Raw genomic sequence first — 26,155 nt, 5'->3', positions numbered from 1 at the left:
ATATAATGAATGCCAAGTTCTCCTACCTGATGTCAAATTGAAAGATATTTATAAGATATGATTTTTTTACTTAAAAGACATATTTAAGATTGAAATTCAGAAATATTGTGACTTATCAATGGTTAATATGTTTTGATTAGGTTTTTTTAAGAAATTGATTGTACTATGTCTTTTCTTATTGTATGTGCACTTAATTCTTGTAGGTTTTGTTCAGACATTTGCAGGAAAAACTCATCATCGCTGAGGTATCCTCTTTCTTAGAATAGATGTTGATACATGTATTGTGTTCTAAAAATTAATATGTTCTGTTGACCATTAGGGAAGTGCACCTAACTGGTAAAAATTGAATATTTTTTTGCTGAAAATTTCTTGTAGAAGCCTGAAATAACCTTGCCAACATACATACTCTCTGCAGGAGAAACTGAAAGAGTCTCAGTACCAGTTAGCTCCTTGGTATGCAGAGTCATCAAATAATCCAGGCTTTCCACCACAATCACCTTCCGAACCGCTTGGTGCACAAGTGGCTGTTTCTGTATGTCATATGTTGTTTCATTTTAGTTTCCTCCTTGGTATCTTAAATCAAGTTTTCCTAATCTAATATGTTTGTGTCAGGACAAAAATAACCTGGAAATCGTGCCACAGGCAGCCTATCCACATGCACGGTCTCCAATTTCTTCTCCTTCCAACTTTCAAACGAGACCTGACTGGGAGGCAGTCAGGAACCAGAACCAGCAACCTGTTCCAAGTAGTGTTCACGCAAAGAATTTGGACCATGACATCCCAGAAACAAACATTCCTTTAACCAGAAGGTCAGTCTTGATAACTTGGCACTATTCATGAGATGCTCTTATCAGGTGGGGTTCTTTCTTTGTGCACATTTAGATCTATGGTGTTCTTTTTATGGTTCCAGAGTTGTTTTTGTTCAATTAAGACCCCATTTAGGCTTTGATCTAATTATTCAATGTAACGGGTGGTACTTCTTTTGGTTATTTGAAAATATACTATCTTGCTACTTTTTGTGCACATTGGGGTTCTTTCTTTAACAGGTGGGGTCTAATTATAATTAAATATACTATCTTGCTACTTTTTGTTCAATTAACAAGTGGGGTTCTTTCTTTGTGCACATTGAGATCTATGGTGTTCTTTTTATGGTTCCAGAGTTATTCTTGTTCAATTAAGACCCCATTTAGGCTTTGATCTAATTATTCAATGTAACGGGTGGTACTTCTTTTGGTTATTTGAAAATATACTATCTTCCTACTTTTTGTGCACATTGGGGTTCTTTCTTTAACAGGTGGGGTCTAATTATAATTAAATATACTATCTTGCTACTTTTTGTTCAATTAACAAGTGGGGTTCTTTCTTTGTGCACATTGAGATCTATGGTGTTCTTTTTATGGTTCCAGAGTTATTCTTGTTCAATTAAGACCCCATTTAGGCTTTGATCTAATTATTCAATGTAACGGGTGGTACTTCTTTTGGTTATTTGAAAATACTATCTTGCTACTTTTTCTTGATGTCTTTGACTTTATCTAGTTCTAACTTGTATGGAACACCTACTGCACCACCCTTGGTCACTTCTTGTTGAAATGTATCTTTAGTTATTTGTCAAGTCGATGCTTCAACTTAAAGAAATTTCACGAGCTTTGTCCTTAATGTTGCTTCTGTTTCTTTTTTACTTCTTTTGTTACCCCTCTTCTTCCTCCAGTGTCTATTATCTTCTTTTTATTATTCTTTCTTGCATTCCATTCCTATACTCCTTTTCCTTCTCAACCTCGCCCCTTATTAACAGGTAATAGATCTTCAGGTTCTCCAAAGCTTCTTCATTGACTTGGTAAGCTTGTGAGCATCAACAGTTGTGGTTGTACTACAGAGGTACATGAGATTTGACCTTCACCCTGCCTGATGAATATATAGAGTTACTGCAGCAAGGACTGGACTTCAAGCCTTGGTTCAAGTTTATTGTGACTGTTAAACTTTTTTTTCTCTCCCTTACTTGCTTGAACCAAAAATCACAGGCCAGGAATTGGTGCCTTTTAAGTAACTAACAACAAATGCATTAGAATTTAGAGGTGCCACACAAGTGAGTTTTTGCAGACATTTTGGAGAGTGCAGCAGCTGCTTCTTTTCTGTTTTTTCTTCCAGTGGTTTGTTTACCAATTTCTGCTTAATCACACATTTGTTCTTTCATCACATATTTACATCAGTGTTACTGCTATCTTCTTTATATTATTGCTATGATGAAGCAGAAATCTGTTTTCAATAAAAAAAAATTGTTGTAAGTACTATGCTAATTAATGTGATTCATATGCCATCCGTGGCGCAAAATGGGGCAATCTATCCACTGCCTTGATATTATTCCTGTCTCTGTTTTGTCTTTTCAGGAATTCCATTGCCTACGATGCTTCAATTCAAACAAATCAAGATGACTCTCATGTTGCACATCTTAGTGCTGACTCCAAAAATATTAAAAGCAGCAGGAATGATGATTCTGAGACTGTTTCTCTTCAGCATGGACGAGAACCTACTGTACACTGGGCTCCTGGAAACTCCCCCTATTTATCATCTGGACAGGACGATCCAAACTCTTACCCTTACCTTCCAACTGTCCTTGAGGAGCCCAGTTCTTCATTCTCCGAAGGTATGAGACTATTTATACATTTGTATTATGTTTCATTTCAGGTTATGAAGTGATGATCCATGACTTCTTATAATAACTTCAAATATGCAGCAGCAGATGATGATCCCTTGCCAGCGATAGACGGTCTTCGAATTTCTGGTGAAGCATTTCCTGGAAGGGAACTTCAAGCAAGTGGCTACTCAATCAATGGAACTACTAGTTGTAACTTTGGGGTGCTGTTTCTAACTCCTGTACCATTGTTTCAACAAACATTGCAGCATTTATATTTTTGGTTGAAATAAAGATTGCTATTTTCAGTCTCATTAGTAAGTGGTAACAACAGTTCTTTTTCCCATTTGTAGTGGGTACGGTATTTAGAAGATGGATCTGTGAACTACATCGAAGGTATAATATTTCCCAAATTGTTCAAGTTCTATCCTTCTCTTGTTTATCTTTGTTCAAGGAAATTTGGCGCTCATGATCTCTCTGTTGGTAGGAGCAAAACAACCCACTTATTTAGTTACTGCGGATGACGTGGACTCATACCTTGCTATTGAAGTCCAACCCCTGGATGACCGGAAGCGGAAGGTATATCTGTTTGCTGTTAATAATTTTTGCAATTGTACTGTGTCAAATCCAAAGAGATGATAGCCTGCTTGAGTTGCAAGGAAGATTACAGACTGAAGACTGGTAGATCATTGTTGTTGCTTTACAAATGTGATGTGTTCTGATCATCATCTTTGAAATGAATCTGTGTTTTGTAGTTAAACGGTTTAGAGAAATGCAGAAGATTTTTGTTCAAAACGTTAATCATCTACAATATAATTTTCATAGAGAATTTTTAGAATTTTCTTGTGGAAGAAATTCTCGGTCCATAAATGTTCTGGAAACTTTTCAAGTTTTCAACTACAGAAAGTACTTCCATTTGCTGAAGTAGATACGGTCTCAGGAACAAACAGCAGGAAGTCTTGTGGTCATATTGAGCAGATTTTTGTGTTTAATTTAAGAAATAATAGATTAATATATTCATTACTTTCTGTTGATAACTACACAGGTTTTGGTGACATTTTTGCTAATAGTACCTCCCCTTTTTCTTACTGTAGGGTGAACCTGTAAAGGTTTTCGCTAATGATCAAAGAAAGATAACTTGTGGTGAGGCACATGTTTCTATTGAGTTGGACGTTTCTCTATCTCCCATTTTCTGTTAAACATGATATTTGAAACCAAGGCTTTCTTGTGTTTTTGATGAAATTTTTCTTCCTACAAGATGATATTGTCTTAAAAGCATGCACTCACAAATGATCCTACCTTGTGAAGCGTAGATCACTTGTGTTTTTTAGTTGAAATTTTTCTGGTCCACAAGTGGGGGACTGTATGACGGTATAGAGATGTTACTTGCAATTTATCCCTTATCCAGAACCTGAATAGTAGTCTCTATATTTATGTAAACGTTGATTTATGGATTGCATAGAAGTCGTAGGGCTTAGATCCAGTTCTCCTAATAGTTTGTTGAAGCAACACTGTTATGTATATTTACTATATTGAGAAAGTTCTTTTGCTGTGGGCAGAACTTCCACAGATGTTTAATCGTACTTGTCTTACTGCTCTCTCTAATGCTGATTAATTGTAACATCTGTTACTTGCATGCTACTTTAAGACTTGTAACTAAGACCTTGTTGTCTCAGGTTACCTTTTCCTCTTTTACTTGAATGTTTATGTCTCCGTGCAGTTAGCATTGCTATATTAATCTTGTTGCTAAGTGCCTGATTCTATTCTTAATATTTAATTTTGTTTGAGGCACTAGCCTATCTTTTAACTTTATATAAATATGCACTTTTACTTTATCGTTTGACAGATCCTGAAATGCAAGAGCAAATTAAGAGAACTCTTTCGGATGGACATGTATCATATGAGGTTTTGCTATCGGTATGTTTGCCGCTATCCTTTTTTATCTCTTGCATTTGTCAGTGGGAAATCAAGTACACTGGGGTAATACTTGTCACTAGTGTTTTGAATGTGTTCACTTATCGGCAGACTAGATATCTTGACATATGGGATCCTGCTATTTTGTCAATAAAGAGAGAAGGTTACAGCATAAAATGCACTGGGCCACGTGGTGTTGTTGTCACGGAGAAATTTCAACCAAATACTACTGTATGATGCTTCCCTTGTCATGCATTTATTTTTAAATGGATCCTGTTCCCTCCCCCCAATTTCTCTCTTTTCTCCTCCTCTTTATGCCCCTTTTTTGGTTTTTTCATGTTCTTCAGTCATATTCTCATTTTGAAAAAGTTCCCTCTTGACAAGATATAAGGTTTCAGAAGTAGGTATAATGTCTATATTTGTTTAAATTTTTATCCTTGTTGATGCTATATATACTGGAATGTGTATAAAAATCATTCGATGCAAGTTCTGACGGTAATGTAGCCTTTGGTCACAACTGATGAGGACGTTTGTAAAGATTTGTTGCATTTGTTCCTAGATATAACGTACTTCCATACATTAATGGGAAGATATTTTATGTCCAAGAAAAATAGTACAAAAACTCAAGTGTAATGAGAAAGGATTATTTAAGTTTAAATTGAAGGATTTTACTATGCTCAAAGATTTTATAGACAATAGACAAATATTTCCAATTGCCTTTATTTAGAATATTTTGACATATTTTATATTTTGTGATGAAATGATCTCTCAGTTCTTTTTGATGTCCAACATAAAACTAGATTATTTCAAAAACAGAAATTCACTACAGAAAATCACTGTTTGAAGCACAAAAAATTGTGAAGACATACATATGTTTACTTATAGTTGCTCTGATTTTTATTGAGATGGACTGTGGTAAACATAATGAACTTAAACTAGTTAAACATAGTTTCACAAATTAAATGCAAGGACTAAGTTTTGATGTGTATATTGTGTAATTCGTGATTTTAATACTGAAAATTAGGGATAATATTGTAATGATTTATATCTTGAGTAAGACATTAACAGGGTTGATTAGTCTTAAAATTTCAAATATCAAGCTGTGAAAATATGGCATAATCAAGTGAGACCTAAGATGACAACTGTGACACGATGGTGGTCAGAACTATTGGATGGATAGAGTGTATTTATAAATCACAGTGCTACTTGGTAAAGAAAATGGGGAATGATTCCAGGTGTGTTCTTGAGATCAAGAATAGGGTAAAATAATGATGACATCTTGTTTTCAACTAAAGGATTATAAGTGATGTGATGAAGGCTTGGATGCAAATGAATTGGGAGGCCTCTGATGGGACCTTTTAATTTGTTGGGATTGATTATGAATTCGGAGCAAATGGGGCAGGCAAATCATTTGGTAGCTTGGAAGTTCCCCATAATTCTTTGTTTATTTATCTGTATATTGGTTAATCTGAAATTACTTAGTTCCATATATTTCTTTGTTTATTTGTCTCTATGGTGGTCAAGTTTGTAATTTCAACATCTGCATGACCTTTCTTAAATATGATATTCCTTTCACCTTCAGTTGTTTGTGTACACATGTTTAAGGTACCTGTGGACTATGTTGAAGTATAACACTATGAATATAAATTTTATTGTGCTTCTGCAGATTGCAATCCCGTATGTACATCCTACAGAGTTTTTGATTCAGGGCACTAACGGAGAACATCTGTTGAAGACAGAAGTTAGTAGTGTGTGAGTTTCTGTTTATGCCATTTAGTATTTTAGCAGTTAATCCACGTTATACCAATTGATGTTTTAATGATAAGCTACACCATTGAATGTTATCCATAGCATATGAGTAATCTTGGTCAAAGTATGTGTCATCTTGTTGCTATTTCTACTAATTATTCATAGTGATGTATCGTGTTTGCATTTTCAGGCTGCGAGATACAATTGTTCTTACAATGAGATTATTTAAAGTGATGGTATATACTTTTATCCCAGTATTTATGTGCATTCAGTGATGAGCTTAGCATATTCTGATCTTCTAATGACATTAATTTTTTTCCATATTTGCTCTCAGTATATCCATTTGATTAACTGTTTAGTCAGGTCTATCAATTTTTTGCTCATTTAAATACCGATAAAGGTACTATTATTTCTTCCACAATTTAATTTTTGAGTGATAATTTGTCAACTGGTTGCGCTATTACGTGGCATAGCTTACATGATTGGGGCTTTGGAATGAACATTTTTAAGAGATGGACTGAAAATATCATAAGAAGACTTCAATTATGGAGTTTAACTAGGCAATCCTCTTTGCAGAAGAAATTGTCATGGCTCTCTAAAGTTGACATGGCACCATTTAGCACCAAACAAAGCCCCAGCATTCACAGACAAAACACTTAAGCCATCTGTGGCCCGCTGTCCATGTCATTGATTAGCTTATCATGATAGGTAGCCAATCAGCCACCTGATGTGCTTTCATGAAAAATTTTTGTGAATGCACAATTATCAAAAGCTAATTGGCAGCTGCTTAATCTTCTTTGAACACTTTGTGTGTTGTCTCAAATGTTGTGGATTCTGTATTAACCGGTTATCATCTCAGCTATTGTAAGGCAGTATGCTTCAATCAGAACTCCACATTCTGCTTATCATGAGTATGCAAAATTTTTGACCCTCTACTAACTATGCAAAGTTTTGCCTAGCTAGTAAGTGGAAATCATTCACCATCAGTTATTTTAACTATTGTGAAGTAATCTTTCTAGCAAAATCTAAATTCAGTACTTCATTTCAGATGCAAAATTCAGACACTCTTGTTGCCTCTGCAGCCAATAAAGCATCAGCTTGATTGGCCCAGTAAACATCTACAAAGGGTAGCTACTTCTCCATTAACTCTGGTAACCACCTCCAAGCTCTCTATATCGGCAGGTTGTTCCTAGCCAACCTGTATCTTGCCTTGCTGCTGACATGGCTTAGATTCATACTCAAGCAGTGTCTAACTGCCTTTGACCCAGGTGTAGCTATCATCCATTATGTATAAACAAATATCCATTTAAAGAATAATATTGTTCAGAAATTATCAGGGATGCTAAATAGTCTAGTAGAAGCTATTGTAATTTGTTGTCTATGCAATTGCCATTGTTGCAGTTCATAGTTGCTGAAAATGATGTTGGGAATTATTCTCCAAGTTATCAGAACTGGAACATGCTGCAATTGCTCCATCCAATGAAACCAGCATCCCGACCCCTTTTAGGTTCTGTTGTGTTGGATCAGACAGGCATGAAAACCAAGAGAAACTGAATGACCTGGCCAGTTTTCTGGTGAATTATGGAAACTGAATGGTTTAAAAAGGAATTTGACCATTCTTAATTATTTGTAAAAATAGCCCGTTGATTATTATTCACCTCAAATGATCATCCTTTACTTATCCGCTTGTGTTCACCTCTGTCAACTTCCACCATTCGTGACGCCCTGTTGTCACAGATGCTTGCTCCAGCCTGCCATCAAGAAGATAAAGAAGTCTAAATGGCAAGAGGTACAAGGGTTGAGAAGACTACCTACAACGCCTATGCCAACCTTGCTAGGCACTCCTTTTGAGCTGCCATAACATAGAAGATTCAGAAGGAAAGGGATTGTGAACTGACAAATGAACAAAGTTCAGGGGGGGAGAGAGAGAGAGAGAGAGAGAGAGAGAGAGAGAGTAAAAAGAAAGAGAAAAAAACAAAATAAAAAAAAGAGGCTGAGCATAAAATAAAATGAAAAAGAAATGAAAAAATGAATAGTATACTTTTTGTATTTTATGTTATATATGCAATTTTTTATATACTTTGCATAGACCTTGAATCCAACTATTCTATCTACTGATCCTGAACTGGGTCAATGTCAAGTTTAATCTCTGACTTTTCTACAATGGTTTCACTTACCAAAGATCTGGTTATCAATATGTTGTGCCTTGAAACTTTTTTCTCTACAACGTTCTCCCATCGTGTTGTATATGGTTCCATGAATTCTTGATTACAATAACAGAGTAATTATCTTTTCTATGTCATACTTTTCTGTAGATATAAACTACTATTTTCTTGATTCCCCTTTAATGTACTGTGTCCCAAAGACAAGTGTGTTGGAAATAAGTGTTGATTAGGTTAAATTATAGTCTTTTGTAATTGACAGAAAAAGTATTTTGCAGTTTAGTGAATTCTGCACAAAACCCCGCAATAATTGGAATATCATTTACTAGAATGGAAAAGAAATGGAATACTTATGAAATGATTGACAAATTGGTTGGAAAGTTGAGCTAAAGAGCCCTCTGGCATCTTTCCCATCTCTGTAACTTCAAGTGGTTTATATATGCTATTTCTCTGAATTTTCTATTATACTTGTGTACACATGCACATCGGTTTAGGGAGTGTCAGTAGTAAAATGAAATTTCCTATTTGTTGCAGGCTGGTGAGAAGAGGAAAGGGAGGAAAAAGGGTCTATTTTTCAAATAGATGTTTCTACAAAGCCATAAATGCATGTATTTTTTGCCCCCCTTTTTCATTCTGTACATGTGTGCCTGCTGGTGAGTTTGCTGATAAATGCATCTGTTGTAAACTCTCCCTATTTTATCAAGCGAGCTGTTTTTTTTTTTTTCTCAACAAAATGCCTTGTGGACTGTATGCTTAAAATAGTATGAAAATATCCAGTATGCTGTGATGCACATTAGTTCGAGACTTTGATCACCCTGTATTAAACCCGGTACATGAGATATGGGTTCTTGCTTATGACTGTCAAATAATTTCATCAAACTTCTTGTTGGATCCAGCATGATAATTACTATACAGGAGAATTTGTTTGGTTTCAAATGCGTCATGGAGGTCGGATATGACTTCAAACAATTGATTTGAAGAGCTGATGATTAGATTGGTGCCTCAGAGCTAGTGCTCCCCATGTATTAGTATGATTTTGAACATTGTTTGAAATGATGATTATTATACCTATTTCGTTGCGTAATATTTTCATAATTTGTTATAATGATGTTTGCTTTATGATGGGAATTAACAATACTTCTGCATTTTATCGACATTAATCAAATAATATACTTTTTCTTTTGAATTAAGAATAATGAAAATGAATAAAGAAATTTCTGATTTCATTTGTTTGTTGGCGAATGCGGTAAACTTACACGTGCATATATATATATATATATATATATATATATATATATATATATATATATATATATATATATATATATGTTATGAATGCCCAAAAAGGAGTTGACTCGACCAACGACGGCTGTTATTTATTTTAATGCGGGGCACACTTTCCGTCACAAAGTTGAACATTTTATTTAACGAAATTTGGAAAAAAAAAAAACTTCTACTAGATTTTGTAAATTGTATTTTGTTTCCGGCAGTATTTACACATGCTTAATTAACTCGCAGGGCATGACGGTATTCTCGTAATTGTAACTCCCATTCATTAAAATAAAATAAATATAGCACAGGCAGCAATAATAATAATAATAATAATACGAAAGAGGAAGATTTGACCGTTGCGCAACGTTCCAAATCCCGAACGCTCCGTCCTTTTTCACGTCCGTTTGATTGCAGGGTAACGTACCCGTGTCGGAGATGGAAATAAGCCGTGGGATCCACAAGGCTGGCCATCACTGCTTCTCCGTGCAAGTGCACACCTGTGGAATGCGGAGGCTTAAAGAAGTAAACTTTTGATGCTTCAGTCGACTTCTTTGACCGTTGGGAGCGATAACAATAATAATAATAATAATAATAATAATAATGCAATGATTTGTAAGTTCACGCTGCTGCGTTCCTGCCTTCAACGCTTTGTCGCCGCCGCGCTCTCTCCCCTGCCGTCCCACCTCCTCTTCCCCATACCGATTCTCCTGCTCTCCCCGAATCTGCAGCTGTAGCTGCAGCTGCAGCTCAGTGATCGATCATTCGGCATTGGTTTTTCCTGAAAGAGCATCTCTCGTCCATCCCACATCATTCGCTGTCAAGATAAAGCCGTCACCTCGGGACTCCCTGCCTGCGTCTTTCTTTGGGGTTTTGGATTCTCACAATTCAGCTTGGTTTCAAGTGATTGATCTCTCCCACTCTGTCTTTCTTTATGAATGAACCCATAGATTTGTGGACATCTTGAATGGTCTTTTTTTGTTTTTCAGCTTTTTATTTATTTGTTTATTGTGATGGTTGCTAGACTTGTGTTTTTAATGGCATGTGATGGAGGAATCTCTGAATAAATTGTCTGTTTTCTTTTCTTTATTTCTTAATTTTCTTTATAATTGTTTCTATCTTACTCTCTTGTTCTGGCCCTGCTGGTTGAGCAGATCGATTGTCGTTGGTTCTTATTCCTATTTCGGTAACAGAGAAGGATTATTATACTTTTTTTGGTGCGCCATATTATTCCTTCTTTATTCTCAATGTTAAAAAATGGTCCGATCGACTTTCTTCGTGTATTACATTTCACTGACGATCCATGGCATTCAGCTACCATAATTTTCTCTTCTTGTGTTGCTCCACACATCTTGAATGCATCCACTGTAGGAATGGAGAGCGTCACCTGCAACATCGATTGATTTGCTTGACGTCTTTGTTTGTTTCAGCCGCACGGTGCTTGTGTTCTCCACCTTCTTCACATCATGGCAGCACTCGCGCCCGGTGTTCTGATGAAGCTTCTCAATGGGATGAACACGGGAAGCCAGAAGCCTGTGGGCGAGCACCGGACTGCACTCTTGCAGGTTACCGACATCGTCCCCGCCGACCTCGACGAGAAGGACCTCTGGCCCAAGCACGGCTTCTACATCAAGCTATCCGACTCGTCCAACTCCATCTACGCCAGCCTGCCGTTCGACCAAGACGACCTTGTTCTGAGCAACAAGCTACAGCTCGGCCAGTTCATCCACGTCGATCGGCTGGAGCCGGGGTCCCCCGTTCCCGTGCTCGTTGGGGCCAAGCCGCTGCCCGGCCGACACCCCCTCATGGGCACGCCGGAACCCATCGTTCGTTGCAGAGGAAGCGGCGAGAAATCATCGGCCAAGCACGCCACTGCTTCTTCCGTTCCCAGAAGAGGTTCCTGGGAGCAGAACCCCGTCATAAAGCCGACGGCCTTGGACTTCGAGGACAAAACGCCGATGAAGGGCCGGACGCATGGTGGTGTTTTGTCGCCACCACCAAGTGGAACACCAGGCAAGGAAGGAAGCTCCGGCATCAATACGAGATCGTCGGTGAGCGGGGCTCTTCTGTCTAAGATGTCGGACGCCAAGGAAGCAAGCTCAGCTGCGGTAAGGAAAAGCTGCAGCATCTCCAGATTCTCAAGGAGCAAGACCGTCGCCGAGCGAGATCCTAAGATCCCAAAGAGTCCCTTCCCAAGTGTGGTAAGCTCCCCTAAGAAAACTTGCTATTCTTCGTGAGGCCGCTGAAAGCAGCGTCTGCTAATCTCTGATACAGGTTAAGGACGTAACTCACACACCCATGACCAAATTGAGAAGTGCTGTCAGAGATGCCGAGGACTCTCGTTGGGCATCATCTGATGAACAAAGCAGTTCAACTACGATCGACAACTCGCATTACCATCTATCTGAAGAATGTGACACCGCAAAGCAAAGTTCCAGCGAAGGCATGTCCTTGCCCGGAAGGCTCAGCGTTCTCGGAAAGGTGCAATCCTTTACGTTGTACCAACTTGCTTGGTGGGTTTGTAACTGTGCTTATACGTACTTCCGTTGTCTTGCAGGAGGCTCTGGAGCATAGAGAAGCAGCTCAGAAGGCAGCTCTTCAGGCCCTCCGTGATGCTTCTGCCACCGAATCTGTAGTTCGGGTCGTCAGGTGAGACTGTAACACTACTACCCCTCCCGACATCCGGGACTACATACTCGCAATTGGATCTTGAAGGTTTAGATATGGTTCCGTGAATTTGTTGCAGAACGTTTTCGGAATTGAGCAGTAGTGCGAAGCCCGAATCACCAGCCGCTTGCTTCGATCAGTTTCTGAGCTTTCACCAAGAGATCGTGCAGGCAGTGGCTGATATAGAAGCGATTCAAGCAGCTACTTTAATCACTCCACCACCCCAGGAGGAATCGACAAAGAACCAAATCGACAAGGATGACGCATCCATTTTGCGAGAGAGAGATCACAACTCAAACAACTCGACTGCAACCTCAACCAAGAGAAGAGCGGTAGCAGCATCCAAATCCGTTGGTGAGACAAACGAGTTCAGAGCAAGCCTCCGCAAGCACCCAAGATCAAACGCAAACCATAAGAAAGGACAGGACGACACTGGTGCCGAAGAGGTCAAAGCACCAACTTCCAGTTTAGGGAGCTCAATCAAATTGGCGAAACAGATACGAGGTGAAGCGGGAAAATGGTTCATGGAGTTTTTGGAGACAGCGTTGGAGTCAGGTCTGAAGAAAGTTAAAGGATCAATGGGTGGTGGTGATGGGTTGATGGCAGTAGTATCCTGCCCGCAGTCACTGATCTTGAGGGTCATAAACTGGGTAGAGTTGGAGCAATGCGAAAGCAGCAGCAAGAAGCCCCTCCATCCAAGAGCAGCACAAATAGCAAGAAGGCTAAGGATCAAGGCAAAGAACCCTTGAATCTAACTAGTATGATGGTTGGAGAAATGTGAAAGCGGCAGCAAGAAGGAGGCTAAGGATCAAGGCAAAGAACATTTGAATCTAGTATGGTTGGGGACATCACTCGATTGTTCTAGTACTGGTCATGTTCTTAACTCATCTACTAAACAATCTTGTATTTTCGTTTCATTTGGCTTTGTAAATAATTTAATTGACTACGTCGGAGTTACATAGTCAATAATTGAATTTAATTTAATTTCATGAAATATTTAAATATTTTACAAGGTTTTCTGATCTTATTCATTTATTTTATAATGTAACTTTTTAAAATATAAAAAGTTATACATAGAGAATAATATTCGTACTCTTCTAATTCACCATCGATTCCTTGATTTTTTTTAATGTTAAACCCACCCAAAATGTCAACGCATTTAACTTATCTTTGGATTAAAATTTAAAAACACAGACGTTATCATAAAAGATCAAAGAAATCCACCTTACGATATCTGAGCAGCCCTATGATCGGTTCATTGCTGTAAACTGCCCTCTCGAATCTCCAGCGCAATTATAATTTTCATTACGTCTTATTTTATTTTAGCTGTTGCTGTCGAGATTACGTCTTCCTTCGGACAACCAAGTATTAATAATAAAGAGCAGTATCCAATATAAAATGCCGTGCGACCCTCTCCAAGTGACTTCAGTAGCAAGCCAAGCCTTCTTCTGCCTAGCCAAGTTTTGTTGCTTCTTTCATCTTCACCCCCATTCTTTTAAGCAATGTCTTCTCGTCGAGTCCCTACTGTTTCGCTCTCTCTCACTCTCTCTCTCTCCCCCCAAAGCAGAATACAATGTCGGGTGCCATGGAGGACTGCGGCATGTTTGCCGTCGACTGCGTCGTGGTATGTTGTTGCTGCCCTTGTTTTCTTCTCCAGATCACAGTTTTTCTCTTTATCAGATTGCCACACAAATTGGCTGTGAAATCAAAGAGAATTGTGCTGAGAAAACTGCAGAAAAGATCGAAGAAGGATGACAGGACCAACGAGACGGTGTTGGATGCCGAAAAGGCTAAATTTGGAGCTCCGTGTTGCGACTTCCGTCCTTGTGACAGGAGCTCCTCATGTTTGGAAGCTGAGAAGGTGCTGATGAAGGGTGAAGGGAACTCCTGGATGGAAGCTGAGATGGTGTGGGAGGAGTTAATAGCTCGAGAAGGGCTGTTTTGGTTTGGCAGCTTCTGGGGAATCGCGGATTGACGTAGGACTTCTTACAGGTGTAGTTGGATTTAGATGCTTGATGTACATAAAAGTAAACTAAAAAGGAAAAAGAGAGCAAAAGAAAGCATCTCATTGAAATACAAAAGAGATCCATTTCTTCTAACATAAACCACGAGTTTGCTCTGTTGCGATGGATTATTTTGTTTAAACGGATGGCTGCCGAAATGTGCATTGTAACAGTGTTTTACCATTTCATCTATGCTTTGCAGCCTTCTCGCTCTCTTTTTATTATTTCTGGAAAAAAGAGCTGACTTTTGTGAGAAATTCACCGGGAGCACTCCTGTTTATGTTTGTGAACTGTTTAGAGTTTTAAATGATAAAAACAAGAAAAATAATTTATTCTTACTATTGATTTTTTATCGGATGACACTCTTCCCTCTATTTGTTTTTATCGGATGATATCCATTCTTTTCATAAATACTAATTTTATTATCATTTTTAAAGTATTTTGAATGGATTTAAGCCAACGAAACGGTTCAGATCAAACCTCCTCTCACTTTTATCTCCCATCTGCCTTCACCTCCTCCTCTCCCTTCCCCTCACTTCCTCTACCTTTGCTTTCTCCTCCTCTCACTTTTATCTTCTTCTCCACCTCCATCGCCTTCTCCTCTCACTTAGCCGCCTCTTCTCCCTCACCCCGGCCTCCTCCGACTCCATCTCTTTCTTTACCTTAGCCACCTCCTTTCCCTGTCCCTCCTTTTCCTTCTCCTTCACACACACTCTCTCTTCTCTTACTCCTCCGTTATTCCCTCCCTCTCTACTCCTCATAATTTACCTAGAAAGTCATTGTTATATTCAAGTTACACTTTAAATATGCTTGAACCTAATAAAAAATATATTAATTTTTATATAAAATTATCCTAAATTTATCATAAAATAAAAATTAGTACAATTCTTATTAGAATCATATTCTAGAATAATTCTAAAAGTTTTGATAATTAAATATCGTAAATTCTCTAAAAATAAAATAATATTACTAATTTTAAAATTGATTCTATGATCGAGTATAATTAAGTTCAATTGGAGTATAATTGGGTCAATTTTAAAAAACTTTCTTAAACTTTCACCAAACAACCTAGTCATGATTCTAAGATGATAAGAACTATTTTTTATATTTTTATAGGATTTTATTAAAATATGAGATTTCTTGGATAGGTTCTATAACTTAGTTTAATTTTTAGTGTAACTAGATCAGTTGCAACTAAACCAACTCAATATTTGACTAAATTAACTATCCATGATTATAAGATGATTCTTGCTATTTTTTTTTCTATTTTATAAAATTTTATAATATTTTAATTATTAAAAAAAAATATTTTGGATAAGTTCTACGATAATGTGTAACTTAATTCAGCTTCAAGTATAACTGTATCAACTTTAACTAAACCAATTCAAACTTTCATCAAGATTCTAAGATGATTAATATTATTTTTTAAAAGATTTTATGATATTTAATTATCAAAATATAGGATTTTTTTAGATATATCGTGATTGAGTGTAACTTATTCAATTTCGAGTATGATTGGGCTAACTTTGACTAAATGAAGTATCAAAATTTTAACCACTAAGACTTGTTCTAAGATGATGAATATTATCTTTCTATTTTTTTTAAGGATTTTAGGATAATCATGTCAATCTGGAGTTTAATTCTGAAAAAATATTTATTCTTCGTGATATTTAACACATACCAAACATGAAACTTGATTAGTGACTCCCTACTTATCTAATGAGGATATAATATTGTACTTAAATAAAATATAGTTGTTATTTCTAAAGGACATGTCTTTATTGGAAAAGGATTTGCATTTGTGGGAGTTTTCAATTTAAATATAATCCCTATTTTTATTAATAATTTTTTTCTTTGGTGTTAAATTTTGAATATGGTTATTTGGTATGATAGATTTAGCCATGCTAATTTTACATTAATCCAAAAAATAAATAATCTTGATTTAGTTCCTAAAATTAACATCAAATCCGGATCACATTATAAAATTTATGCTTAATCAAAACACCCAAGGATCTCTTAGAGGAGGATGTTGAATCTTGATGATGAAATCAATTGATGAAGTTATGATCTAATGTACGTTTGAGTGATGCAAGACTAACCTCAATCAAGGAAAGATAATTTAATTAAAGCAGGAAGAATCAGACATTGGGCGGAGTAGAACATGTTAGAAGATTGAACATCGGGTCGGAGGAATGGTCGATGTGCCGGAAGGATTTCATGTCATGAGTTTGGGCATCGAGCTAAAGGATCGAATATTACACCAAAGATATTAGAAATTACAAGAGGTCAACATGCCGATTGGGCAATACGTCGAAGGATTAGACGAAGCGCCAAATGAACTAATGACGTGCCGAATAACATAAGATTCACTCTTGTAATCGATTGTGTCTAGATCGAGCTATTTTAGGTCAAATTGAGTTAGTTTTGGGTATAACCAAGATAATTTGGAGTATAATTGTTTATCTAAATAATTCATGCAATGTGCCTCTCAAATTCTGTCAGAATCGAGCTTTGGTTGATTTCATCTATTCTTGTTTCATCACTTTGGAAATGATTTATGCTAAAATCCTTACTTCAGTTGTGCTTTACATTATTGCTTTGAAATCCTGTATACTTTTTTCCTTCAATTATTTGTATACCTGAATCTATTATATAAACTTTATATTTGTATCGCAATGTTATGTATAGGCATATGCATTCCGTTGTTCTGCATGTGTTTCTAATATATCCCAATTTTATTGTCCACAATACCCTTTTATACTATAGTGTTTGTGAGATAACTATGAATCTTTACTAGAAATGGTAAAGAGAGTTATGCTTAAAGCTTGTGATGCTTTATCGGCCCTCTATAACTTCACTCTGACATGGGTGGATGGAGTTCCCAAAAGTGGGAGACTTATGTTTAGTGGTCATTCAGAAATGGATGAACCATATTATATTATGATCCCACTTCACCATCTATGTATTTAATATGATATCAAGAGCTTTGATTATGTGCTTCTATATGTGCTTTAGATAAGAATGAAATGTATGCAATGTCAAATGTGACGTTTGAGCTTCTATTTCGTACTTATTCTTTGATATGCTCCTAAAAGCATCCTATGCCAATGATATACTCCGAAATGCTTCCTATGCCATTGATATACTTCAAAATATTTCATATGCTATTGATATACTCTGAAACATTTCATACACTATTGATATGCTCCAAAATGTTTCATATGTCGTTGATATGCTCCGAAATATTTTATATGCCCTTGATATGCTATGAAATATTTTATTTGCCATTGATATCTTTCAAAACATTTCATATGCCATTCATATGCTCCAAAATATTTCATCCGCCATTGATATGCTCCGAAATATTTCATATGCCATTGATATGCTTCGAAACATTTCATATGCTATTAATATGCTCCAAAATGCTTCATATGCCATTGATATCTTCCGAAGCATTTTATACGCCATTAATATGTTTCGAAATGTGTTATTCAACATTGATATACTTCAAAATATTTCATCTGCCATTGATATGCTCTGAAATATTTCATATGCTATTGATGTGCTCTGAAACATTTCATAAGCAATTGATATGCTTTATATGCCATTGATATGTTCCGAAGCATTTCATATGCCATTGATATGTTCTGAAATATTTAATCTGCCATTGATATGCCCTATAATGTGCCTCACATCATAGATATACTCCAATTAGTGTTTACTCCCTTATTATGAATAAAACATACTTCGAATGAAATGACATTGTAATTCTATATTCATTGAGTGGCTATCTATGAACTCTTGTATCCCTTCCTTTTATTTGATACTTTATTTATTTGAAACTATCCTCTTTTACTATAGATATGTTAGTTGCTTGCTGAGCTCTATATGCTCATCCCGTTGCTATATAAAATTTTCAAGATAGCTTATCGCTCGCTAAAATTTTTAAATTGGGTTGAGGTTGTGGAAAGTCAGAAGATTTTGGGGCAAACCTTTAGTGGATGATATATTTTTGTTGTATAAGTACATAGGTGTCTGATGAAATGTTGATGGTAAATATGAACTTATGAGTTTTGTAAAAGTTTAAAGAAACTTGGTGAGTTGGCTTCAGATTTTATGATTCATCGAGTGATGTGATATATGATTTTAAACTACATAGGTTTTATGAATTATGGAATTATGAATGTGAATGACTTGAATACTTTCTCAGTATCCTCAAATATGTGTTTGGATCATGGAATGAATTGTTGAATTATAATATTATCGATTTGGGGAGTGTGACACAACCTTCCAAAGAATATGAAGGATTTGACACTTAGGACAAAAAAAAAATCACTCAAGTGAAAGCTCAAGTGATGATGATGACTTTTAACTCCTCATAAGAAAATTCATAAAATAAGAAACTAAGAAAAAAAATGAAGTTAAAAAGGACACGATAACTTGCTATGAATACAAAAGACTGGGGCACTTCAAAAGTAAATACCCACAACTTAAGAAGAAGATGCTCACACAAAAGAAGAAAAAAGTATTCAAGGCGACTTAGGATGAATCAAATGCATCGGAAGATGAAGAACAAACCAATGAAGGCGAGGTGACAAACTATGCCTTAATGGCTCTCAAAGATGAGGTAAGTGACTCAAACGAATCTTTTTTACCATATAATGAATTACTTGATGTGTTTCAAAATTTGTATGATGAACTTAAAATAGTTAGTAAAAAATATAAATTACTAAAAACTGATTATGCTTCTCTCTCTAATTAATTTAAAAATTAAAAAATAAACATGATAATTGTATATTAACCTCTTGTGAAGAGTTAGACTTAGTCAAAAAAGAAAATGTGGTTCTACAATAAATATTAGAAAAAATTAAAATTGGTAGCAAATCGTTAAATATGATTCTTGCTAATAAATATTATATTCGTAGAAAGGAGGGAGTCGGCTTTGTGAGTAATACTCAACAAAAGCCAACTACTTTTGTTAAAGGATCCATATTACATGTTACCCCTAAGTTTAAATGTAATTTTACGATATACGTGGTCATTTTGCTTATAAATATTTATTTAAAAAAGTATAACTCACATAAATTAGTTTGGGTTCCTAAAAGAACCATAAATGACTTAATATCAATAGACAAGATAGGTAAATCTAATCATGAGGAATCCAAAGTTAAATGAGTACCTAAAATATGTTAGGAATGAGTCGGTACTAAGAGGGGGGTGAATTAGTCCAGCGGATAAAAATATTAGTTTTAAAAATTTCGTTTCGTACGATAAAATCGATCTCGGAAAGATATTAAACTTCAAAACATTCGTAAGAGTGTAATGAGAAAGTAAAGCAAGTAAGGAGGTTTGCAATAAGGTAAATTGCAGAAAAGAAAAGCAAATCAGATTTTTATAGTGGTTCTGTCGTTGTGACTTACATCCAATCTACCGATTCCTCTTCCGTCAAGTCCACTGGCATCCATTATCGATATTCCTTTAATAGGTAAAGATCAATCTCCTTTCATAGCTCTTTCTCCTTTTACCGGGTTTAGGAGATAACCCTTACACCCCCACTTACTCCTCTCTCAAACTATTCTAACATTTAGAAGAAGGAGAGGAGTTCACATAAGATTATAGTAGTATTTTTTTTTTTTTTCACTCTCAATACTTATGTAGTTTAACCAGGTATGAGAGGGGTATTTATAGGCTTCAAGTTGATTCAAACTTGAAGCCTAAAAAGGTCTCATCCTGGGTTTCCTAGGTCCTAGTGGTACCACCGCTTATGCTGGGTGGTACCATCACCTACAGTACTGACACTGGATAGTACCACTGCTTAGAAGACTGTGTTTGGGTGCTACTGTTAGAACCCTTACAGATTCTAAACTTGGGGTTGATCTTTTTAGGGGATCGGCCTCCTTAGAACTCTATAGGGGTTCCTCCCTCCAAGTTGCTGCTCAAAGGCTGCAGAAAAGATTCATCTATTGCTTAAGAAAAGAGAAGGAATACATGGCTATTTATAGGGCTTCTAAACCCTAACTCATAATAGGACTCCTACTTAAGACTCTTACTTTTAACCAACTCCTAATAGGACTCCTACTCAAGACTCATATTCCCTTACAACTCCTAATTCTTTTATAAGAAAAAACCTCCAACATGAATGTCCTTCTCAATTAGGACTCTCCTAGCTAGAGTCCTAACAATGTCCCTCTCTATTAGGACTCTCCTAGCTAGAGTCCTAACAGACCCGCCCTCTTCAAATCAGCCTTGTCCTCAAGGCTGAGATTCCATGAACTCAGGGAACCGGGTCTTCAGCTCCTCATATGGTTCCCATGTGGCGTCTTCAAGTGGTAGATTATTCTAATGCACTAGTACTTCAGTAGAGGGATGTTAGCGACGCATCACGATCCTGCGATCGAGGATGGCTTGTGGTTGGGCTTGAATAACTCCATCCTCAGTTGTGTTGGGCAGTTGGATCTAGGGTGACTCGTGTTCTCCCAACTTGGGCTTTAGGCATGATACGTGGAAGACAGGGTGAATTTTTGGCATCCTTAGGTAATTTAAGTCTATACGTCACGGCTCCAATAAGATTATCTTCCACTGAAAATTCTCTTTCACTTCGTCGTGTGTCGGCTTGCTGCTTCATTCTGGCTTGAGCGGTAGAGAGATTATCTTTTAACAGTTGTAAGAGTTTGTCCCTATCAATCAATTCTTGGTTAACCTGATCTACCTTGGCCGAGCCAATTACATACTTTGGAATCACAAGGGCTGGTCGACCATACAATGCTTCATAAGGGGCACATTTTGTAGATGAATGATATATAGTATTATACCACCATTCGGCCCAGGGAAGCCATTTCGCCCACTCTTTTGGTTGGTCACTAGCGAAACACTGGAGGTACGTCTCTAAGCACCTATTTACCACCTCTGTTTGGCCATCAGTTTGTGGATGATACACTGTGCTCATCTTGAGTTTGGTGCCTTGTAACTGAAATAACTCGGTCCAAAATTTACTAGTGAAGATCCTGTCACGATCACTTACGATGGACCTTGGCATCCCATGCAGTTTAACAATATTTTCTATGAAAATCTGGGCAATACTAGCAGTAGTGTAGGGATTTCTCACATCACAAAAATGAGCATATTTCGTAAGTCGATCAACCACCACGAGAATCGTGCTTTTACCTTTGGAAGATGGTAGCCCTTTAATGAAGTCCATGGAGATATCAGTCCATACTGAGTCTTGTTGAATCTCGGATTTTGATGATGAAGTCAATTGTCATTTGTTATCTAATCTATGTGTTGAGATAAGTGTGCAGGATTAACTACGATGAGAGTAAGACAAGCAGCAGGTGTTGCGCCGGAGTCAAGATCATGATCACGTTGGGAGTTCGAGAGTTCGACGGAAGTTCGGACGGTCGTCGGAGGTTCAGAGAGAACAGATCCGAGAAGTCCAGAAGCTTGCCAAGCGAAGCTCGTCGGAACTCGCCAAGTGGATCGTCGCAAAGTCCAGGAGTATGCCGGATGTCCGCAGAAGGATCACCGAGGGTTATCGGTTGATCGACGGAAGTTGGCAGGAAACTCGCCGGAAGAAGCGATTGACGCATCGGAGTAAAGCTGCAGAAGTTGTCTTAGAGTTAATCGTAGTTAGCATGATGATTAAGCATGAAAATGGGAGGTGATCCTATTAGCTTAATCTTGGGGCAATTGGGCCCCTGAAAAGATTCAAAGTGGGCCGAATGGAGTGAACCATTCGGACCCTGATTGCACCAGGAGGTGCAACCGCCCCAGCCAGGAGGTGCAACCGCCTGGGCTGTGGGGTTGGGAGGTGCAACCGCCCCAGCCAGGAGGTGCAACCGCCAGGGCTGCGAGGCTGGGAGGTGCAACCGCCCCAGCCGAGAGGTGCAACCGCCCAGAGCTCAGTCTTCGAGCTAGACTGGGCGGTGCAACCTCCTCTGCCAAGAGGTAGCACCGCCAGAGCTCAAGTTTCGAGCTCTGCCAGGCGATGCAACCACCGAGCTCAGTCTTCGAGCTCTGGCAGAGAGGTGCATCAGCCTGAGCTCAGTCTCGAGCTCTGCCAGGTGATGCAATCACCGAGCTCAGTCTTCGAGCTCTGGCAGAGAGGTGGATCAGCCTGAGCTCAGCTTGGAGCTCTGCCAGGTGATGCAACCACCGAGCTCAGTTTCGAGCTCTGCCAGGTGATGCAATCACCAAGCTCAGTCTTCGAGCTCTGCCAGGTGATGCAACCATCGAGCTCAGTCTTCGAGCTCTGGCAGAGAGAAGCAATCGGCAGAGCTCAGTCTTCGAGCTCTGCCAGGCGGTGCCACCTCTCCAGTCGAGAGGTGCAACCGCCTGATCCCAGAATTCTGGGATTTGATCGATTTGATCGTTTTGAGCTCGAATTTTGAATTGGGTTGGGGCCTATAAATACCCCACCCATTCAGCACTGAAAAGACACAGACCCATACCGAAATCTTGATCTTTTCTGTGATTCTAAGAGCTCAAAAGTGTTGTAAAGCCTTTAAGTCTCCTCCTTCTGTTCTTCAAGTTTTCAATTGTAAAGTGAGGAGAGAAAGGTCTGTAAAGGTTGTCTCCTAAGCCTGTCAAAAGGAGAGAAACTGTAAGAGGGAAGTTTGGCCTTCGCCCATTGAAGGAAGACACCTAGTTGACGTCGGCAACCTCATCGGTGGAGCAAGCCAAAAGTGGAGTAGGTCAAGGCTGACCGAACCACTCTAAATCTCTGGTTTGCGTTTATTTTCGAGCACTTTATCATTACTGCAAACCTCCCTCATCACTACTGCTCTCTGCGCTTTCACGAACAAGTTCTAAGTGCTGTTCTTCCAAATCTGCATTCAGACGTAAATTCGTATTTTCATACATTACAGTTTACGTTTACGTTTGATTCTGCAGAACTATTTTCCGTGCTTTTACGAACGAGCTTCTTTGCAGTTTACGCTTACATTTTAATCCTATTAATAACTGCAATCTGTCCTCTACGATTTTACGAACGAGTTTCAACATTTAGACGTAAAACTGCATTCAGACGTAAATCGGCTTTCCTCGCTCAATCATTAGATTTCAGTTCACGTTTACATCTTGATTTCAACTGCATACTGCCTTCTGCGAGTATACAAACGAGTTTCAAAGTTTAGACGTAAATCTGCGTCTAGACGTAAAACTGCGTTTAGACGTAAATCTGCGTTTAGACGTAAAACTGCGTTTAGACGTAAAACTGCGTTTAGACGTAAATCTGCGTTTAGACGTAAAATTGCGTTTAGACGTAAATCTGCGTTTAGACATAAATCTGCGTTTAGACGTAAATCTGCATTTAGACGTAAATCTGAGTTTAGACGCAAAACTGCGCTTAGACGCAAAATTGCGCTTAGACGCAAAACTGCGCTTAAACGCAATCTGCGCTTAGACGCAAACTGCACTTAGATACAAACTGAGAATTTGCTTTTGCATCATAATAGTTTTTGAATGAACGCAGCTTTTGGTTTTTAAATTATTGTAAGATTTCCGCTGCACTAATTCACCCCCCCCTCTTAGTGCTCTCGATCCTAACAATTGGTATCAGAGCAAGGTTAACTCTCTAAAGGATTAAAACCCAAGAGAGATGGCATACGCCGGAAACCAAGAGGGGCATTCGATTACACGTCCACCCATGTTCAGTGGAACGGACTACACTTACTGGAAGACCCGAATGAGGATCTTTCTGATTTCTATGGATTTTGAACTGTGGAACCTTGTTGAAAACGGTTTTTCAAAGTCTTCTCTTCCAATGATCGATTGGAATGAGTTGGAAAAGAAGGCTTTCGCTCTTAATGCAAAGGCTATGAATGCCTTATTTTGCGCACTTGATAAAAACGAGTTTAATCGTGTTTCAACTTGCGAAACTGCTTTTGATATTTGGCACACACTTGAAGTGACCCACGAGGGCACAAGTAGAGTGAAAGAGTCAAAAATCAATCTATTGCTGCATTCTTTTGAACTTTTCCGAATGAAACCGAGTGAAACCATTGGCGACATGTTTACCCGTTTCACGGATGTCGTCAACGGTCTAAAAGGACTCGGAAAGAGCTTTTCGGATTTTGAGCTTGTTAATAAGATACTAAGATCCCTTCCTAAGAGTTGGGATCCTAAAGTCACCGCTATTCAAGAGGCAAAAGATCTGCGAAATTTCCCTCTTGAAGAACTAATCGGGTCATTAATGACCTACGAAATGACCTGCAAAGCTCATGAAGAGCAAGAAGACATCCTTCCAAAGAACAGGAAGGATATGGCACTTAAAACTTCTGAATGCCACTTGAGAGAAAACTCAAGTGATGAGGATTGTGAAGATGACTTGGCACTTTTGACAAGAAAGTTTAAGAAATTCTTCAAAAGAAACAAGTTTAAAAACGATGTGAAAAATAAACTTGAACCTAAGAAGGACCAAGTGATCTGCTACGAATGTAAAAAGCCGGGACACTACAAAAGTGATTGTCCCCAAGTCAAGAAAAGAACAACAAAGAAGAAGGCGCTCCAAGCAACATGGGATGATTCGAGCGCATCTGAAGAAGAAGAGTCCAACACCGAGCAAGTTGCTCATTACGCCTTTATGGCCATCGAAGAGGAGGTAACGGATTTATTAGATGCTGATTTATCTTTCGATGAATTATTAAATGTCTTCCATGATTTATTTGATGAATGCAAAGTTATAAATAGAAAATACAAGTTGCTAAAAAAGGTACATGATAATCTTACTTGTGAGTTTGATAAGCTAAAAGTCGAACATCATGATAGTTTAAATTCATGTATCAAATGTCATGATTTAGAAACTATACAAAAAGAAAACTTGCTACTTAAGGACACCTTGAAGAAATTCGAGGTTGGTAGCAAGTCATTAAACATGATCCTTACAAATAAGGGTCATGCTCCCAAAAGAAGTGGGATTGGATTTATGAGGAGTCCTCACCGAAATCCAACTACCTTTGTAAAAGGCCCCATCTTACATGTTCAACACCAAACCAAGTGCAACTTTTGTTGCAAATCTGGACACAAGACACATTGTTGTCCATTCAAGAAAATAAGTCCAAACAAATTAATTTGGGTTCCTAAAGGAACCATGATAAACTCTATGCAACATGATAGAAAATGTAGATCTATTTATGAGGCACCCAAAAGCAAATGGGTACCTAAACATCATCCTTTCTTGTAGAAAACTAAACAATCGCAAGCTAGGAGCAAGAAATGGTACCTTGATAGTGGATGCTCAAGGCATATGACCGGAGATCCATCTCAATTCTCTAAGCTCTCTAGCATAGACGAAGGATATGTCACCTTCGGAGACAACAACAAGGGTAAAATCATTGGCAAAGGAACCATAGGTAACAAATCCAACCTCTCTATTGAAGATGTTTTACTAGTTGATGGTTTAAAACATAACCTCTTGAGCATTAGTCAATTATGTGATAAAGGATATATTATAAGATTTGAATCTAATGCCTGCATCATTGAAAAACCACACAAAAATATATCTATGATTGCATTAAAACAAAACAACGTATACACTATTGACATCAATGACTTATGTGATGAAATGTGCTTTGCCGTTATGAATGAGGATGCTTGGCTATGGCATAGAAGATTAGGTCATGCTAGCATGAAACTAATCAATCAAGTATCATCTAGAGAACTTGTAAGAGGAATTCCTCATATCAAGTTCATCAAAGATAATGTATGTGATGCTTGCCAATTAGGTAAGCAAATTAGGGGTAGCTTCAAAGCTAAGAATCAAATAA

The 26,155-nt window shown here is 37.8% G+C and overlaps 3 protein-coding genes across 8 annotated transcripts in view; all 3 read left to right on the top strand.

Moving 5' to 3' along the window:
- The window catches only part of LOC103994559 (uncharacterized), a 34,250-nt gene extending 24,994 nt beyond the window's left edge, over positions 1-9,256 (top strand). For 2 of the 6 annotated variants that reach the window (XM_018830812.2, XM_018830809.2), the window contains exons 9-22: positions 204-245; positions 416-532; positions 613-809; positions 2,385-2,641; positions 2,732-2,853; positions 2,983-3,025; positions 3,117-3,208; positions 3,724-3,772; positions 4,476-4,546; positions 4,655-4,774; positions 6,210-6,295; positions 6,483-6,528; positions 7,341-7,443; positions 8,989-9,256. In XM_018830812.2, the coding sequence (XP_018686357.2) occupies positions 204-245; positions 416-532; positions 613-809; positions 2,385-2,641; positions 2,732-2,853; positions 2,983-3,025; positions 3,117-3,208; positions 3,724-3,772; positions 4,476-4,546; positions 4,655-4,774; positions 6,210-6,295; positions 6,483-6,528; positions 7,341-7,394 (1,296 nt within the window). In that variant the 3' untranslated portion in view covers positions 7,395-7,443; positions 8,989-9,256. The remainder of the gene's footprint in view (positions 1-203; positions 246-415; positions 533-612; positions 810-2,384; positions 2,642-2,731; positions 2,854-2,982; positions 3,026-3,116; positions 3,209-3,723; positions 3,773-4,475; positions 4,547-4,654; positions 4,775-6,209; positions 6,296-6,482; positions 6,529-7,340; positions 7,444-8,988) is intronic. The other 4 variants (XM_018830811.2, XM_018830810.2, XM_065121223.1 and 1 more) reach the window with 4 other exon arrangements.
- Positions 9,257-10,370: 1,114 nt separating this feature from the next.
- On the top strand, positions 10,371-13,307 carry LOC103994558 (uncharacterized). Its single transcript, XM_009414919.3, has 5 exons — positions 10,371-10,626; positions 11,154-11,924; positions 11,998-12,204; positions 12,281-12,372; positions 12,470-13,307. The coding sequence occupies exons 2-5, from the start codon at positions 11,190-11,192 to the stop codon at positions 13,137-13,139; spliced, it is 1,704 nt and encodes a 567-aa protein (XP_009413194.2). The 5' UTR covers positions 10,371-10,626; positions 11,154-11,189; the 3' UTR covers positions 13,140-13,307.
- A 526-nt stretch (positions 13,308-13,833) lies between these two features.
- On the top strand, positions 13,834-14,552 carry LOC103994557 (uncharacterized). Its single transcript, XM_009414917.3, has 2 exons — positions 13,834-14,014; positions 14,126-14,552. The coding sequence occupies exons 1-2, from the start codon at positions 13,964-13,966 to the stop codon at positions 14,363-14,365; spliced, it is 291 nt and encodes a 96-aa protein (XP_009413192.2). The 5' UTR covers positions 13,834-13,963; the 3' UTR covers positions 14,366-14,552.
- Positions 14,553-26,155: the final 11,603 nt, after the last annotated feature.

Source organism: Musa acuminata, chromosome BXJ2-8 (assembly GCF_036884655.1).
Source record: "Musa acuminata AAA Group cultivar baxijiao chromosome BXJ2-8, Cavendish_Baxijiao_AAA, whole genome shotgun sequence".
NCBI lineage: Eukaryota > Viridiplantae > Streptophyta > Magnoliopsida > Zingiberales > Musaceae > Musa > Musa acuminata.
Note: the sequence above shows the minus strand (reverse complement) of the source record. Positions and strands in the feature narration are given on the sequence as shown.

What these genes read in the sequence shown, in the direction of transcription:
- LOC103994558 (XM_009414919.3), top strand. Translation starts at nt 11,190, where the DNA reads ATGGCAGCACTCGCGCCCGGTGTTCTGATGAAGCTTCTCAATGGGATG. An exon ending in AGAGTCCCTTCCCAAGTGTG is followed by an intron (nt 11,925 to 11,997) that starts GTAAGCTCCCCT and finishes TCTCTGATACAG; the next exon opens with GTTAAGGACGTAACTCACAC. An exon ending in TCTGTAGTTCGGGTCGTCAG is followed by an intron (nt 12,373 to 12,469) that starts GTGAGACTGTAA and finishes AATTTGTTGCAG; the next exon opens with AACGTTTTCGGAATTGAGCA.
- LOC103994557 (XM_009414917.3), top strand. Translation starts at nt 13,964, where the DNA reads ATGTCGGGTGCCATGGAGGACTGCGGCATGTTTGCCGTCGACTGCGTC. An exon ending in TTGCCGTCGACTGCGTCGTG is followed by an intron (nt 14,015 to 14,125) that starts GTATGTTGTTGC and finishes AGAAAACTGCAG; the next exon opens with AAAAGATCGAAGAAGGATGA.